This window comes from Beta vulgaris, chromosome 3, assembly GCF_026745355.1.
Source record: "Beta vulgaris subsp. vulgaris cultivar EL10 chromosome 3, EL10.2, whole genome shotgun sequence".
Classification (NCBI taxonomy): Eukaryota; Viridiplantae; Streptophyta; class Magnoliopsida; order Caryophyllales; family Amaranthaceae; genus Beta; species Beta vulgaris.
Window position 1 is genome coordinate 53,869,766 of NC_079204.1, and position 18,294 is coordinate 53,888,059.

Here is an 18,294-nt window from a genome sequence, read left to right on the forward strand (position 1 = left end):
TATGGCTTCTAATACCCCCGACATTCTTTTTATGTCGGAAACAAAGGTTACTAAAAATATTGTTGAGCAGAAAAAGGAGAGCCTCGGATTTTCCGGGGCCTTTGGTGTGTCGTGTGTAGGGAGAGCTGGAGGTTTATGTATGTTTTGGAAGGAAGAGACGATCTCTTTTAGGATGGTGTCCTTCTCCCAAAATCATATTTGTGGTGATGTGGGGAGTAATGGGGATGTGCGCTGGAGGTTTGTGGGCATTTATGGATGGCCGGAGGAGGAGAATAAACACAAAACTTGGGCTTTGATAAAAGGGTTGTGTGATGAATAGAGGGGCCCTATAGTCTTTGGGGGTGATTTTAATGAAATTTTGAGTTATGACGAGAAGGAAGGGGTGCATCGAGGGAGCGGAGAGCTATGTGGGGTTCCGTAATGTGATAGATGACTGTAGCCTGGAGATTTGCGGTTTTGGGTCAGTGGCACACCTGGGAGAGAGGGAGGAGTCCGGAATCTCGAATTAGGGAACGTTTAGATCGGTTTATTGTCTCGCGTCTTGGTTGCATTTATTTCCAGAGGCTTTTATTGATCATCAGGTGCGTTACTGTTCGGATCATGCTGCTATTGTATTACGTTGTTTGGGTAATGAGGGGATGCCGCGAAGAAGGGCTGGTGGGTTTCGGTTCGAGACCTTTTGGCTACTTGATGATACTTGTGAGGAGGTGGTGCGGGGGGCATGGAATGCAGCAGAGGGTGGTAGAATTTGTGAAAAATTAGGGGCTGTTGCGAGGGAGTTGCAGGGATGGAGTAAAAAGACTTTTGGGTCTCTTCGAAAGAAAATTGAAGCAGTGGAGAAAAAGTTACATGCAGCCCAGGGTGAAGCTACTTCGATGACAGCTGGGAGAGGTGTGTGGGTTTGGAGAGGGAGTTGGATGAATTACATGCTAAGAACGAGGCTTACTGGTACTTGAGATCGCGAGTGGCGGAAGTGAAGGATGGGGATAGAAATACTTCATATTTTCACCATAAAGCTTCTCAAAGGAAAAAACGGAACCTTATTCATGGATTTTTGATGGTGGTGGGAGGTGGCAAACGGAAGGTGAGGAGATTGAGTGTGTGGTGGAACGCTATTTTCAGGAGATATTCACGTCTTCCGAGCCTTCTTCTAATGATTTTCAGGAGGTATTGCAGCATGTGAAGAGGTCTGTGACACAGGAGTATAAGACATTCTTTTGAAGCCCTACTCAAAAGAGGAGATTTTTGCAGCTTTGAGTGATATGCACCCTTGCAAAGCCCGGGTGATGGTATGCATGCTATTTTTATCAGAGATTCTGGCATATAATTGGTGATGAGGTGTTTAATTTTGTAAGCAGCATTTTACATAACTATTCTTGCCCAGGGAATGTCAATTGTACTAATATTGCTCTTATTCCCAAAGTTAAATCCCCTACTGTTGTTTCTGAGTTTAGGCCTATAGTTTATGCAATGTATTGTACAAAATAGCTTCTAAAGCTATTGTTTTGCGGCTTAAACGATTCCTTCCTGTATTGCAACGGAGAATCAAAGTGCGTTTGTCCCTGGAAGACTGATTTCAGATAATTCTCTTATTGCTCTGGAGATCTTTCATACTATGAAGAAGAGGAATAATAGCAGGAAAGGATTGATGGCGATGAAACTTGACATGAGTAAAGCCTATGACAGAGTGGAGTGGGGTTTTCTCCGGAAGCTACTATTGACAATGGGTTTGATGGACGATGGGTAAATTTGGTTATGAGTTGTGTTGCTACTGTTTCATATTCCTTCATTATTAATGGACGAGTATGTGGTTCTGTGACTCCCTCCAGAGGATTACGCCAGGGTGATCCTTTATCTCCGTTCCTATTTATCTTGGTTGCTGATGCTTTTTCCAGATGGTTAAACAAAAGGTGGTTTCGAAAGAAATTCATGGTGCGAAAGCAAGCCGGAATGGTCCAGAAATTCTCACCTTCTTTTTGCAGATGACAGTCTTCTCTTTACCAGGGCTACCCGACAGGAGTGCTTGACAATAGTTGATATCTCAACAAATAGAAGCAGCATCCGGGCAGAAAATTAATTATGAAAAGTCGGAAGTTCCTTTAGTGAGGTGTAAGCTGTGAGAAAAAAGAAGAATTGATTACTCTTCTCCATATGAGGCAAGTTGATAGACACCAGAAGTATCTTGGTATTCCAGCTCTTTGTGGGAGGTCTAAGAAAGTGCTTTTTCGGGAACTCTTAGATAGAATGTGGAAGAAGTTAAGGGGTGGAAAGAAAAGTTATTGTCGCGTGCTGGGAAAGAGGTTCTTATCAAGGCTGTTATCCAAGCCTTGCCTAACTATCTGATGGGAGTTTATAAGCTTCCTGTTGCTGTCATACAAGAAATCACTCTGCTATGGCTAGATTTGGTGGGGAGGGAAAGGGGATGAACGGAAAATGCATTGGCTAAGTTGGGAGAAAATGTGCAAACCCAAGTGTATGGGGGATGGGATTTAAGGATCTTGCGGTTTTCAATGATGCTTTATTGGGTAAACAAGTTTGGCGATTGTTACATAATAAGAGTCCCTTTTGAGCAGGGTAATGAGTGCCAATATTATCCACATGGTGATGTCGTTAACGCACGGTAGGATACTCGCATAGCTACTCGTGGCGAGTATTTGGGGCGCGAAGAGTTTGGTTTTGGAGGGTTGATTTGGAGGGTTGGAGATGGTACGAAAATTGACATATGGAGTGCACCATGGGTAGGGGATGAAGAAGGTAGATTCATCAAGAGTGCTCGAGTGGAGGGACTAGAAGTGGTGGGACTTAATGGATGTTGAAAGGAAGGAGTGGAATGTGGACTTATTGAGCGTCATTTCAATGAACGGATCAACAATGTATACTGGCCATTCCTTTAAGCACTAGATGTCTACAGGATGATTAACTTGGGCATATTCTAAGGACGGCACTTATTCGGTGAAAACTGCTTATATGTTGGGAAAAGGGGGAACCTGGATGATTTTCATAGAGTGTGGAATATTTTATGGAGTTAAATGTGTCCCAAAGGTACGTCATTTCCTGTGGCGTGCGGCACAAGTTCCTCCCAGTAAGGAAAGTGCTTCAAAGACGCCACCTCATCGACAAAGCAGGGTGCCCCTGTTGTGCTAGAGAGGATGAAACGCAATTTCATTTATTTTACCGATGCCCGATGTCGCTCTAGTTGTGGGAAGAGCTGGGTAGTTATATATTATTGCCAGGGTGAAGATGAAGCTATGTGTGATACCCTCGTCAGATGGAGTCAGATGGATGCAAAGGTGGTTCAAAAGGGTTGTTATATCCTTGGAACGTTTGGGTTGAAAGAACAGGAGAGTCTTTGAGCATACAAGTCAGCCTGCTACTGTTGGTGGGCCAGAGAATTATGAGACAAGTTGAAGATTTTAACAACTATGCTGTGAGATTTATGGAGGAATGCGTTCCTCCGCGGCTCTGAGCCCAAGCCGATGGTATGCCCCCCAGTTGGCGCTATTAAATTGAACACAGATGCAAGTTTGGCTGAGGAAGGATGGGTGGGACTTGGAGTGATAGCCCGCGACTCGGAAGGTAAGGTGTGCTTTGCTGCAACAGACGTGTGCGTGCCTACTGGCCTCCCGAGGTAGCTGAATGCAAGGCCATTTACATGGCAACCGTTGGCCAAGCTCATGGGTATGGGATGTGATTTTTGAATCCGACTCTCTGGTAGCAACGAAGAGGTTAACGAAAGCTGCAATTTTCTTCTCAGATTTGGATGCAATACTTGGGGACATTCTTTCTATGTGTAATGCATTTTCTTCTGTTTCTTTTCTCATGTTAAAAGGGATGGGAATACTGTTGCCCATAACCTTGCTAGAGTTGTGCCTTTTGGTGTTGAACAATGTTGGGAGCATCACTGTCCTAGTTCTGTAACACCCTATGTACTTATGGACACTTTGTCCCTTTGATTAATGCACTTCTCTTTCCCCTCAAAAAAAAAGATAAATAATAGAACACTACAACAACGTTTCCTAACATAATACAATGTCATGTTTGAGGATGGTTTGTTGTGACAAAGCCCATACATTATTTGGCTTGGTCGGCATAGTTGATGTACCATTTTCTTCTTCCCTTCTTATTTTTCCTTTTTATTAATTTTTTCTCCCATTTATAAAGTTTAAATTTGTGGATATAGTACTACAAAAATCATTGAATGATTCCAAACACTAATTTCTTATAAAGTCTTTATGAGTACGTAGTCTTTAAAGTTATGGAAGATATGTTAAGACAAAATAAAATATTGTTCGTATTATGCTTAATTGGTTTAGATAATTCACATATAATATTATGCACTCAGGTAGTCAGGTGTATAGAGTATTATATTATACATTCATATGTGAATACACTACATGTGCTACATCGTATGTGTTAGATTGTACATTTTATTGATCAATTTGTGCGTTTGCGTTATGATACATGTAACGTGTGAGCGTATGAGGTAAATGTGTTTTGAACCTCTTGTTTATCGTGTGCACATATAAGCTATTCCATAATAGACAAAAGGGGGTTAATAATTACCTTATAAATTTGAGGAACTACTCTCATTATCAATTAATTCTGAAATAAACTATATTTAGACTTGTAAGTGGTTCGAATACTCTTTCTGCCTAGATATACCTTATTTTATGAAAATTTTATATTTGACGACGGATTTTATGATAATATAACAATGTGCAAAAGGCATATGGATTATACACATCATAACTATAAGGGACCAATTAATAAAAGCAAAAAGATATGAGATTAACTACAAGGGGACCCGAAGAGATTTAATTGTTGTGGAGCAAACTTGTAACCACTAACTAAGAAGTTTGGTTGATTGGTTGGTAGAACTAACCAAGATGATCAGTTAATCCTCATTAAAACAAAAATATCATGAAAAACAATCCTTTTTCTATCATTTGTGTGCAACCATACGTGGAAAGTTTTTCTATTTTATAGACAATGAAATTGATCAATCTAATGTCAAAAGAACGGAAAAAAAAAACTTATCAATGACAACATTTCACATACATTATGGAAATGTTATACACAAACTTTTAAAATAGGCAATCTAGTTTTAACATAAAACTAGGCAAATCCAAGTCTGTATTTTCCTAAAAACATCTCCATTCATGGGGCACCTCATTTTTTCTCTCTCCTCACCTTATTTGTCCACCTCATTTTCCACCACCTCCCCATTTTACCTTACTCAAATTTGAAACACATACCTCCACTCATCTACCTCCCCATTTATCTTCTCTCTTATTTCCTATACCCCACCACCTTTTCTCTCTCCTACTTTCCCCGCCACGTGTAAGCTTCTAATTTCTTCTTCATTTGGGCACCTCCCCTAAAACTTGAGCATGCTCATTAAATGGGGAACCAACCCCACTCATGTGGAGGCCCATTTAAGGAGAGAGACTCCATATGGGGAGGGTATTTTTACCCATTGGAGGTGCTCAAGCTCATTGCATTTCACTTTAATCCAATATTATCCCTAAATATGTCGCACCAACCTAGTCATATCTTATCTTCTCCTTCCTTTGTTTCCCTTTGAATCTCAAACTACAACAAATAATTTTTTTTTTGAAAAAAGAAACTTGTTAGTCTACTAAATGAGTTAAATAGTCACTAAATGGATTGAATAAGTTGCTAAATGAACTAAACAATGTTCCGCTCTCTTTTTAATATTGGGCTTAAATCGTGCCTAATTTTTAACAAAAAATAGGATATATCTTACAAGACGTATAAAATGTTATAAGCTAGAAACATAAAACATCGTCGATTACATTATCTATTGTTATTATTTTAGAACATAAGATAAATAACATCCTAACATTTGTTACGCTTTATGAAGATGCCATAACCATAAGACATGGTTTAGGGATTTAAAAGAGTACCCTAGTTCCTAAGGTATGCAGGCATGAATTTTAATTCTAATGAAATAGGTTTTTTTTCCACTTATTGGTAGAAAATGAAGGGATGTTATGACATAAAAGTATGAAAAGCAAAGACCAATACAAGTAGATATAATTTGAATGCTAATCAATTACCCAAATTGATGTTGAATTCTAATTAGGAGCGTTTGGTTCATATAATGGTATGAGTTTGGAATCAGGAATGAAATCAAAGTGGTATAGGTTTGAAACTTGATACTTAATACCTTGTGTTTGGTTTCATTTAGGAATGAAAAATCTTCTTTTATTTAATACCTAGAATAAGGTATGAGCCATACTCATCTCTCCCCATGGGTTTCTAAACCCCATACCTTATGGGTTTGATGTATGAGTTTAAAATTTAGAAATAAATTAAACAAACACTAGGTAGGGATTTTGTTCATTCCAACCCATACCTCATACCTAAAATTAGTGAACCAAACACCCCCTTATAGTTATTGTTGTGCACCAATAGAAGGAATGGCACAAATACAATTTTGGTATCCAACAACTACTTTGGGCCATTCAAGAGTTGAGAACATGTACTTCCTAATGGGCCTCAAAAATGAGATTTAATGGAGTCTACGAGTAAACAAAAATAAATTACGCAGGACTTATGAAAATGCATTTCAGTTAACGCATAAATTTCATTGTTGAAATCCAATTATCCATAATCAGGCTTTCCAAGTTTAAGCAACACTAAACTTGGTCCTCAGCAATCAGGAAAAACTATATACCCAGTGGATAATCCACCCAATATAAATACATATTGATAAATAGCAGATAGACATATCAATCTCCCAGCGATAACCATTCAGCAACGATGCAAATCGAAACTCAATTTCAAGCAAATCCCATCAACATAAACAAAAATGCGAAATTGAAGAAAGATATATTTCTTCCGTTTCATAACAAGTGAAACACTTACTATTTTAGAACGTTTCAAAATAAGTAAACCATACCTTAAATGGATAAAAAAAAGTAACAAAATAACAAGAGTGACCATCACAAACTTGTGTGGTTTGCTTTTCTCTCTCCTCCTATGTTTCACTTATTATGGAACAGAAGAAGTATATCATCGCATATGGCAGTTAACAACCAATTGGCTGTAGAACAATTAAGATCCCAGAAAATAAGATGCACATAGCAACATCCCTCAAAACAAAACAAAAAAGATTGTACATAGCAACATCCCTCAAAACATGATAATATCAACCATTACTAAAATCTCAAGACTATAAGATATAAGAAAGACCAAATACTTTCCACCTCACTCACACAATCTCGCCCCTCGTTCATACAAACATCAACTGGTGAAAACATCATCAACATACGCAAATTCATCCATGCTCTTCCAGGTCTTCTTCCTCATCAGCATAGCATCCTGATACAACGATAGTGCTGGTCATCAAACACAAGATCATCCATGTTACGCTCTCAGCAAACTCCATCTCATCCATACCTCTCCCAGTGTACCAAAGCAAGAAAGCATTTCTCCTGAACATTAGCTGTGAACTGCATACTCACCCTCCTGAGTCCTGAACACCTAACTTCTGGAATGAAGTAGGATTCCCAATGAACGTTGAGGCCAAGCTCAAACCACGAGGACAGATCATGTAACACACTCGACTTCGCATTGTACAGACTCCACTCAAGAAACTAGGACAAATTATTCTGGACGTTGATCTGCTCATCCACCTCCTTAGTGGACAAGCTTACCCAAGAACATCTCTGAGGTGGTGATGGTACTGCTCATGCCTGGGGTCATCGCCCTCAGAGACACACATCATTTTCATAGTGTCCTCCAATTTGCTGGTGAGTTCAGGGACAATAAGGGCAGGATACTGCAGGGTTAAAATAAATAAAGAAAAAGTGGAGAGGGGGGAATAAACTTAAAAACATGTAGGTAAAACCATTTTGTTAAGGGAAAAAAAGATGTGAAAACCTAATTGGAAACACCTACATTTGGCCTCAACGACAAGTTCAGTGATCAAGATTTAACCAACTTGTCGAAATCAAGTCAAGCTTGCTCTGAGTTGCTCAGTATATGGTATATTAATATTTAAGACCCACAATGAAGTAAGCATAAATGTATAAACCAAAATTGATAGCGGACAACTATGATAAAAATTTCCCCACTAATTTTCATCACTAGCAGTCAATGTGCAAGGATAACAAGAAATTTACTCATCATGGATGCCCCATTCCCAAGATGATAAAACAACAAAGATGTGAAAAAAGAAATCTCCCAATGAGTATATTTGCAGAAGAGAAACATGGATATCAGAGTACTATAAATTTTCTTCAATTCCTCGAGAGGAATTTGCAGGTAGATAACGCAGTTTATATCACATCATTTATCCATTCCAAAGCAAAACTCAAACAACTGTTAAAGAGAAATTGGAAAATACATTCAAAATATGATTGAAAAGTCTTAACATGAAAAGGTAGACGAAAAAAATGACAGAGAGTGCAGTGGATGAGCACCAATTTAACGAACCTCAAAACCCTAGATCAAAACCCTAGATGGTCGAATACAAGGCTCTTCAATTTTGAATTCCAAAAGTAAAAAGGCGTGTAGCAACAATAAACTCATAAATCAAGGTTGTTGATCCACTATACAGCTATAACACATAACCTCCCAATAGTAGCACCAAGAGAAGCTTATACTCACTACTCAGCCACTCAGGAAAATCAGATACGACAATTAAAAAGTTCCATATGTACTTGAAAAACGATCACATCCACTCACAAAATATATACTTCCTCCATAACATGATAAATGCACCAAATGGGTATTATTTGTGAGGTATATAATATTCATTTCTTACGTTTATTGTTGCTACGGAGGAAGTATATCCAAGAACTAAGCTCACATCTCACTCAGTATACAACAAATCAAATTGACGACAACACTAACATTTTCTAGATCAAATCGCAAACCACGAACAAACATTTCAGAGCATTATGTTTGTGGGAAATACCAATTTTATCAAGCCTGATTGTAAACACCTACATTAGGTCATATATAACCCACATAACAAAATCAAGATCAAGCTTGCAAAGAAGTATATCCAAGAACTAAGCTCACATCTCACTCAGTATAAAACAAATCAAATTGACGACAAAACTAATATTTTCCAGATCAAATCGCAACCACGAACAAACATTTCAGAGCATTATGTTTGTGGGAAATACCAACTTTATCAAGCCTAATTGTAAACACCTAAATTAGGTCATATATAACCCACATAACAAAAAATCAAGATCAGGCTTGCACAATATATAGTTTTCAACATTTAACACCCACAACGAACTAAACGAAAACGAAGAAACCAAAAATTCAATAGCGGGCAGCTCAGACTAAAATTTCCCCATTGATTTTCATCACTAGCAGTCAATGTGCAAGGATAACAAGAAATTTACTCATCATTGATGCCCCAATATATCAAAACAACAACAAAAAAAAACATCGTAAAACACATTTCTAAATCAATTTTTTTGCAAAAATAAGATAAATTCTTGGATATCAGTGTACTAAATATTTTCTTCAATTCCTCGAGAGAAATTTGCAGATAGATAACGCAGTTTATATCACATCATTTATCCATTTCAAATCGAAACACAAAACTATATACGCGAAAATCTTAAAAATTAAATAAATACTTACAATTAAAACATGATTGAAACCCTAGATTGTAAATTACGATGCGATTCTTAACTATTGATTCACTAAACTAAAGTAACAACGTCTATTAACAACAATAAACTCATAAAATCAACGTTGTTAAATTTGTCAATGAAATTCAACTTAAAATCACATAATACAAATTTTAATTACTAGCTAAAACTAAAGATAAGCTTCAAATCACAAAAAAAAAACGACGCAAAATCGAAATGGAGAAACAAGGATATGAAGATTTTAATGCAGATGGAAAGATAAAAATCACAAATTAAATGCAGATTTATAAACAAATGAAGTAAAGAATAATGTAAATTTATACCTGTTGCTGAAGATAATAAAAGAGTGCGAAATGAGAGAAAGATATAGAGTTCGAAAAGTGGCGATTGAGTTGTTGTAGGTTTTTAGGGTTTACTTCGCATTTGGGCTTGGCCCAAAATTGTCACTATACGGTTAAAAGTTTGGGATAATTTCCTACAACCTTCCCAAACTTCATGATAGTTTAGTTGACATGAATTTATGTAGCAAGCTGATTTATGTGGATCCGGTTTACATAACATTAATGTGCATCAAGCCAAAAGAACGTATCGTTACTAAACAATCCACTATTTCACATGGAAACCCACTATATTATGCAGAAACTCATTATATTGTTACCTTCCCAGGTATACTAAACGAGCACTTGTTTTTACTAAATTTTTAAAGATATAAAGAAAGTTTTTATTTATTTATTTTGAATAATCAGGTTGCATGGACTTGGGGTCTAACTAAGTTATTTTGGATTGAAATAATTAACCTTAATCTCTTTTTTTGATAATTTATAATTAAACTTAATCTAACAGTTTAATTTTAGGTTCTTAGTCTGACCCATAAACTTAAATGGTCAAAAATCTTAACCTCACATCCGCTTGTTTTAGGTTGGGTTTAAGCCGAGTCAGGTTTTAACAGGCTTAAGTGATGATCGTGATATGGGTGAAAAATATTTATTAGGTGTTATTACTTATTAATCTTCTCTTAGAATATTCACCATTTACATGCAATCAGGTGGTAAGTAGGTACTAGTCACCATTTGGATGCTAATTTTATGGTAACTAACATCATTGTTGTTATTATTATTAGTTTTTTTTTCTCGTTTTTTTGTTAGCCATAAAAGTCATTGCTTTATTTCTTAGAAATGCAAATTTCTTTTCATTTTGTTATGTGAGTTATAAAAGAAATGTAAGGTTTATTGCTTGTTTATGAATGTGGTAATATCAATGCCGGAGCTACTCCTGTCTTTAAACAAAAGTGTGGCCTACGTCAGGGTGACCCGTCATCGCCATACTTGTTCCTAGCCTGTATGGATATTTTATCTAGCATGACCTCCTTGGCCATGGGCATCCGACAATTTCATGGCATCAAAATTGAAAAGTACGATCCTACGTACCATTTCTCACCTTTTCTTTGTGTATGATGCTTTATTCTTCTTCAGAGCCTTGAAGGAATCTTGTACTGCCATTCATATCGTCATCACCAGGTTCTGCAGTTCCGGACCAAGTCATTAGCCTTCAAAAATCTTATATCAAGTTTAGCCCTAATCTTGATGCGGACCAACAACAACAAATACCTCTCTATTCTTCGAATGGATGCGCATGAGTCACTTGGCACATATCTTTGGAACCCTATTGATATCCAAGATCATAAAGTGCGTCACTTCACCCCAGTGCTAGACAAAGTGTCAAACATTATCTCACAGTGGAGTCCTATTGCTATATATTTCTCAACCTACAAAACTTATTGTTATTAACTCCATCCTAATAGCTTCTATCATGCATTACTTAGTTGTTTTCCGAATCCATGTCACTATCGTCAACAAAAGTGATAGTATGTTGGCAAGGTTTTTTGGAGAAATTTTGAATCTCCAGACATTCACTCGGTCAAACGAGATATTATTCATCAACCCAAAGGTATGGGAGGGTTGGGCATCCGCAACATTGGAATTTTTTACACAGCTCTCTTAATAAAGAAAGCATGGCGAATTTAACAAAATCCACAATTGTTGCTCTCGGAAATTTTTCGAGCTACTAGATCACTGCCTCATACTCACCCTCCTACAACTCGTTACATCTAGTGGGGCCGCAAAGGATTAAACATGACTACTACTTTATTGGATGAAAATTGTAGCTGGAAAGTTGGTAATGGTAAAAAGCTCAATGCCTCAACAACAAAATGGGCTCAAGGACAAATTTCGATTTTCCAAGATTCCATTTCCATTATGGAACCCTCCCAGCTCAAGGTGACGCATCTCGTCCTCCCCCATAACAAAGGATGGCATATTCAACGCATCAACAAACTCTTTGAGCTCTTCAGTGCTCGTGTTATTAAGAGTATGGAACTGCATACTAATCTTTTTTTGCAGGATTCTCAGTATGGCCTCTATCCAAGTCCAGCGGGGTACTACTTTCTAGTCCAAAAACAACAAAACTATTTGCAGCATGAACACTTCAAATGATATCCGGTTTTTTCGCATCCTTTTTAGTTCGCAAATCAATCCTAAATGGAAGTTATTTGTTTGGAAACTTCGGCACAATAGCATAGCTACTAAACACAATCTCTTCCGACGAACTATAAGCTTGTGTGATACTTGTCCACTGAGCCCATTTTGTTGATCAGCTATGAATATCTCATGCTATAGTTCTTTTGGTTTGCATGCGTTGTCACTTGTCAGACAACTCATTTCAGTACAAGGTTAGTATGACCAGTTTATCACTAGCAACACATTTTTTTTCAATTCTTGAAAAGCATAATTTTTATTAATCAAGCGAGAATGGATTTGGCTAATATACTTGATTTGACTAATTAGTCAAATTCAAATTGTGTTATATATCACTTCAAATAAGAAAGATGTGTAACATGAGAAATGAATGCCACAAATATTACAATTGAAAAGTTCCTTTCTTTAAGGCAAACTTTCAATGTCCTTTTACAATTGAAAAATAGATGAATTTCATTGCACAAACAGCAAACCTAATCATGGATTAATAATACTCAGGCATTCCAAGCATAAGCAACACAGCACTAAAGATGGAGCTCAGCATTCACAATTCAGCAACAGCGTAGATCATATCATCATATACCTCAATTTCAAGCAAAATACTACCAACATTCAAACAAAACCTAATGCGAAACGGAAAAAGATAGAAAAATGCACAACCGCATATGACAATTGACAATGAATTGGCTGTAGAACAAATAGAATCCCAGAAAGTAAGTTGGACATAGCAACATCAAACCATGATAATATCAAACATACCAGAATTCTCAAAGCTAGCAGATATAACATGACCAAATACTTTCCACCTCAACCACCCAATCTCTCTATCACTCTCCCCCCTCATTATACATACAAACCATCTACTGCAAAACACATCAACAAATATAAGAATTCATCCAACCTCTTCTTCCTCAAGCGTGATCCAAATCCTCTTCCTCGTCCTCGTACTCTTCCTCATCAGCAGTAGCATCCTGGTACTGCTGGTATTCAGAGACAAGATCGTTCATGTTGCTCTCAGCCTCGGTGAACTCCATCTCATCCATACCTTCCCCAGTGTACCAATGCAAGAAAGCCTTTCTCCTGAACATAGCTGTGAACTGCTCACTCACCCTCCTGAACATCTCCTGGATTGAAGTAGAGTTCCCGATGAAAGTCGAGGCCATGCTCAAACCACGAGGTGGGATGTCACAGACACTTGACTTCACATTGTTTGGGATCCACTCAACAAAGTAGGATGAGTTCTTGTTCTGGACGTTAATCATTTGCTCATCGACCTCCTTAGTGGACATCTTTCCCCGGAACATGGCTGAGGCGGTGAGGTACCGCCCGTGCCTGGGGTCAGCAGCACACATCATGTTCTTGGCGTCCCACATTTGTTGGGTGAGCTCAGGGACAGTAAGGGCACGGTACTGCTGGGAGCCACGTGAGGTCAAGGGGGCAAACCCAACCATGAAAAAGTGGAGACGGGGGAAGGGGATCAAGTTTACGGCAAGCTTGCGTAGGTCAGAGTTGAGTTGACCAGGGAACCGGAGGCAACAAGTGACACCACTCATGGTAGCAGAGATCAAATGGTTAAGATCGCCAACTGCATCCAAATACCATGAATAGGTTAGAGGGTCACCATATTCAAGCAACAATACTTTAAAGGCATGTGTCATTATGCAGAAGTAGGCACAAAACATTTTTTCTTCGGTTTATCTTAACAAATCAAGCAAATATTAGAACACTGTAAAGTCTCGAACTAAGTTGATGATGTAACAAACACGAAGTGGGTTAGTGTGAACACTGTGAAGTAGCAAAATTTCAGCATTGTCCTATGATCGTCAGCCAATCAAACACACCTATTGTAGTCAGAATGGGGAACATTCATGGCCATTGCACAGCTTAGCATCAATAATGATAGATGGAACATTTACACCATGCATGCATGCATGCTGAATGCGGAATAGCTAAACCCTATCACCAATCAAACACAAACACCAACAATTTCCATATTGAAGCAAAAAAGAAAACACATGGAAACATGCTTGAGATCAACGTAGCAACATAAAAAAAATACTCACAGCTTGGTGTAGTAAGCTTAAGAGTCCTGAAGCAAATATCATATAGTGCTTCATTGTCCAACACCATACACTCGTCTGCATTTTCAACAAGTTGGTGAACAGAGAGGGTGGCATTGTATGGCTCAACCACTGTGTCTGAGACCTTTGGTGATGGGAAAACAGAGAAGGTGAGCATCATCCTATCAGGGTACTCCTCCCTAATCTTTGAGATCAACAAGGTACCCATACCAGAACCCGTTCCTCCACCCAAAGAATGGCACACCTGGAATCCTGCATTTAATAAAAGACGAAGGTCAAAAAGCCAAATCATACCCTATGAACACAAAATAAATGGACAACTAATTAGGTAGTACTTACTATACAAAAGTGTGTTTTATCTATCTATCTATCTACGGCTGAGGAACGCATCTTTAAGATAACAAATATAACAAATATATTTACAGTGAGTAAAAGTTATATCCTAGAAATGTCAGTACTTACAAGTTACAATAAAACAGAAAAGCAAAAACTTCACACATGACAATTGAATAAAGTATTAAATAAGAGACGAATACCTTGAAGGCAGTCACAATTCTCAGCTTCCTTCCTCACAACATCAAGAACTGAGTCAATAAGCTCAGCACCCTCAGTGTAATGACCCTTAGCCCAGTTGTTACCAGCACCAGATTGTCCAAAGACAAAGTTGTCGGGACGGAAGATCTGACCATACGGGCCGGTCCTGACAGCATCCATGGTACCCGGCTCAAGATCCATCAGCACAGCACGAGGAACAAATCTTCCACATGAAGCCTCATTGTAGTAGACATTCACACGCTCCAATTGCAAGTCTGATGTACCAACATACCTTCCGGTGGGGTCAATGCCATGCTCATCACACACAACCTCCCAAAATTTAGACCCAATCTGGTTTCCACACTGACCCCCCTGAATATGAAGGATTTCTCTCATTTTTCCTAAATGAAAACTTGGATCATTAAAACTTGGATTAGTTAAACTTCCGACCATCCTGAAACCAAACTCATGTAAGCCCATACTAATCACAATAGTAACAGGTTATAATAACAATGAACTCATTAAATTAAATCAAGGTGGTTAATCCAGTATACAGCTATCTTATTTGTTCTCCCAGTACAGTAGACCACTAGTAGCACCGACAAAAGCGAGTCCCGTCAATAAGCAGTTTGTAAAGCAGATCACAACAAACAACATTATATATATCCACGAATCGAAGCTCATGACTCATTCAATATGCTTAAAAAAACATATTGACGACAACACCAACACTAACAATACATTATAAAATGATGATTGCTACTCACATTTTCTAGATCTAAGTGCAAACAAACAAACTCAGTTCATTCATATAACTAAATAAGCATACATTTCGGAGCATTATCTTCGTCGCAAAAACAAATTTATCAAGCCTAGTAGATAAATTCATATATTCGAGATCATATAACTTCGATTGCAATCAATTTATAAAATAAAAAAAGGCTCTAATTTAAACATTTTAATGTCGGTTACTAGTTCGAAGTCCAAACTCCTCAAATCTACCAAACTACATTACTTCACTTCACGAATATAAACTTTGATTCAAATATACAAATTCTAGAACAAGAGCTAGTGAAAAACACTATTCCTACACAAAATACTCAGATCTAATTCAAAATACATGCTAATTTTCCTATAATCTCAAATCATACACTACAAATCTACCAGATCTACACTAAAACATCACTAGAAATCCTTCATCAACAATTAAAAATCAAATTCAACTCAAAATCAGTCAATCACATACTTCAACTTCAAATCACTACTTAAACTAAACTTAGACACTTCAAATCACAAAAAAAAAACACCAAAATTCTCCGAAATTCACGATCAAATTCACCGATCAAGAGTGTACAACAAATCAAATTCAAATTCAAAATCAAAAAAAACAAAAGTCTAACGAAATTTAAAGCAAATTCAACGATCAAAAACAAAAAAACAAAAACAAAAAAACTCAATGCAGATTTACGAAGAAAAACAAAGTAGAGAAAAATGTATAGATGAATACCTGTAGATGAAGGTAAACTGAAGAGTTGGAAGTGAGAGAGAGGAGAGAGAGTGAAGAGTGAGTGAAATGGGTGAGAAAATTATCAACTCACATGTGACGGTTTATAAATATAAAGGAGGATAAGATCGTACGGTTGGAATTATTTCCCTCCTATTAAATTACATACTGTTTAGATGCCGTCTGATGTATTAAATGGACGGTTGAGATTGTGCATTAAGTTGCTGGTGAATTTTCAGTTTGATTTTCAAATTTTTTTTGGGGTAGAAGTAGAATTCAAAATGATTGATTTTGTTTTTGGAGGGACAGATATACCCTTTGAGGAGTGGTGGTAATTTTTAGACTAGTCTTAATGTGAGTGTCATAATATTTGAAGTAGAAAATAAAATTAATTTGTCTTTATATTTTGTTTTCTCAAAAAAATGATATTCAGTTTAAATGTCCTACTCCTTCCTCCCCCTCCCCCTTTTCCATTTAAATGGATCAGTTAGTTATCCCTTTTTTTTTCTTTTATTCCTTTTGTTATTACTTGGTCCCCCATGTGTTGCCTTATATAATAAAGTTAGGTTTGGAGAAAGAGAGGGTATATTTGTCTTTTTATAAGTAGAGTTATGCCTTCGAGGGGCTTATTGTTTTTCCAGCACTTAGGGTCTATTCTCCCCCGCTTATTTTCAGTTCAGTCTATTTCAGCTCTATTCAGTTCAGTTAAATTCAGCTTCATTCTTCTATAACTATTTTGTTAAATATTATTATTATGTTGCTCTAATTTATTTTACTAATTACTCTGAGTAGCTATTATTATTTATTATTATATCATTATTATTAAGTATTATTATTATTTCTATATATTATTTTGTTTATTATAGTTTTACTCATTATTATTACAATTATTATTAGGAGGAACATGGTTTAGGTCAAAAGCACAAATAAATCCACGTTTTTTAGCCCATAATAAACCAATCAAATCGCGTCAAAACGGTTTATGATGCAATTTTGTGCGGTCCAACCTAATCATTATTTTTATTACTAAATATTATTATATTATTAAATCTAATTATTAAAATAGTAATATTGATTTACTTCTTAGATATTATTGTTATTATATAACCATCATCGAGTATTAATATATAATATATAAAAGTAATTATTATTAATTATCATTATTATCATTAATTATTATTATTATTAATTTATGATTATTAATATTATTTATTCATAACTACTATCATTTAAAAATATCCAAAATACTATTATTATTATTATTCATTATTAATTATTCATTATTATTACCTATCATTATAATTATTATTTAATATTCATATTATTATAGTTTAAATATTATTTATATATATATTTATTACATTCAATTTAATTCAATTCAGTTTAATTCAATTTAATTCAGTTCAGTTCAGTTCAACTGTTTTATTTCGAAGAGAACGAGTCTTAATAGTCCGATTGCATTTATTATATACTCAGGTATATAATGTGTATGATATATCAAATCTACTTTAAGCTCGTTTAGAATATTTAAATGAGCAATAGTGAGGAGATTCAAATGAGCAAATGGGTAAAAAAATTAGCCTTCAAAATGAGTATGGTACAACTGAGTGTATGATGAAGTTTGTTCTATAGTCCTATAGCTTATACATAGGTTTATACTACCTCCATTCCTAAATAATAGCTACGCTTTCACTTTTGACACTATGCACAAATTTCTCTTTCACTATCATTGTGATTTATGGTTAAAAAAAATAAAGTCATAAAATTAGAATATAAAGGCTCAAAATAATGCATCGACATACGTGAAAAATGTAAGTATAACTATTAAAAAGGAACAAAGATAGTATATCTGTGAATATATAAGCTTAAATGAGCAAAAATAATTTTAAAATAAGTAAAAATATATTTTAAAAATGTTGGAAATAAGCAAAAATGACTTTGAAATGGGTAAAAACGATTTGGAGATGAGCAAATGCAAAATTTAAATAAGCAAAACT

General features: G+C 36.3%; 1 protein-coding gene, 1 long non-coding RNA gene and 4 other non-coding genes across 8 annotated transcripts; all 6 read right to left on the minus strand.

The window, feature by feature from the left end:
* Window positions 1-6,867: 6,867 nt before the first annotated feature.
* On the minus strand, window positions 6,868-10,271 carry LOC130590662 (uncharacterized). Its single transcript, XR_008968517.1, has 2 exons — window positions 9,968-10,271; window positions 6,868-7,807 (listed from the first exon to the last, which is right to left on the minus strand). It is a non-coding gene; the product is annotated as an uncharacterized LOC130590662 (long non-coding RNA).
* Window positions 8,076-8,166, minus strand: LOC125496198 (small nucleolar RNA snoR26). The gene has a single exon (XR_007272898.1). It is a non-coding gene; the product is annotated as a small nucleolar RNA snoR26 (small nucleolar RNA).
* LOC125496200 (small nucleolar RNA snoR27) lies at window positions 8,239-8,329 on the minus strand. Its single transcript, XR_007272900.1, has one exon. It is a non-coding gene; the product is annotated as a small nucleolar RNA snoR27 (small nucleolar RNA).
* LOC125496196 (small nucleolar RNA snoR26) lies at window positions 9,315-9,405 on the minus strand. The gene has a single exon (XR_007272896.1). It is a non-coding gene; the product is annotated as a small nucleolar RNA snoR26 (small nucleolar RNA).
* Window positions 9,485-9,575, minus strand: LOC125496199 (small nucleolar RNA snoR27). Its single transcript, XR_007272899.1, has one exon. It is a non-coding gene; the product is annotated as a small nucleolar RNA snoR27 (small nucleolar RNA).
* Window positions 10,272-12,822: 2,551 nt separating the features above from the next.
* LOC104889522 (tubulin beta-6 chain) lies at window positions 12,823-16,443 on the minus strand. 3 transcript variants are annotated; one of them, XM_010674762.3, is made up of 4 exons: window positions 16,301-16,443; window positions 14,796-15,205; window positions 14,242-14,511; window positions 12,823-13,763 (listed from the first exon to the last, which is right to left on the minus strand). In XM_010674762.3, exons 2-4 carry the CDS (start codon window positions 15,187-15,189, stop codon window positions 13,090-13,092), a joined length of 1,338 nt encoding a protein of 445 aa, XP_010673064.1. In that variant the 5' UTR covers window positions 15,190-15,205; window positions 16,301-16,443; the 3' UTR covers window positions 12,823-13,089. The 3 variants fall into 3 exon arrangements, with proteins under 3 accessions (XP_010673064.1, XP_010673065.1, XP_010673063.1); XM_010674763.4 differs by having other exon boundaries at window positions 14,796-15,194; window positions 16,301-16,394; XM_010674761.4 differs by having other exon boundaries at window positions 14,796-15,247; window positions 16,301-16,372.
* Between the last annotated feature and the right edge of the window lie 1,851 nt (window positions 16,444-18,294).

Bases quoted from the DNA above. Each gene is read 5' to 3' on its own strand.
- LOC104889522 (XM_010674761.4), bottom strand. From the start codon at position 15,246: ATGGTCGGAAGTTTAACTAATCCAAGTTTTAATGATCCAAGTTTTCAT. The intron at 14,512-14,795 runs GTATTCGTCTCT...TATTAAATGCAG, and splicing joins GAATTGTGACTGCCTTCAAG to GATTCCAGGTGTGCCATTCT. The intron at 13,764-14,241 runs GTGAGTATTTTT...ATTTGGATGCAG, and splicing joins TAAGCTTACTACACCAAGCT to TTGGCGATCTTAACCATTTG.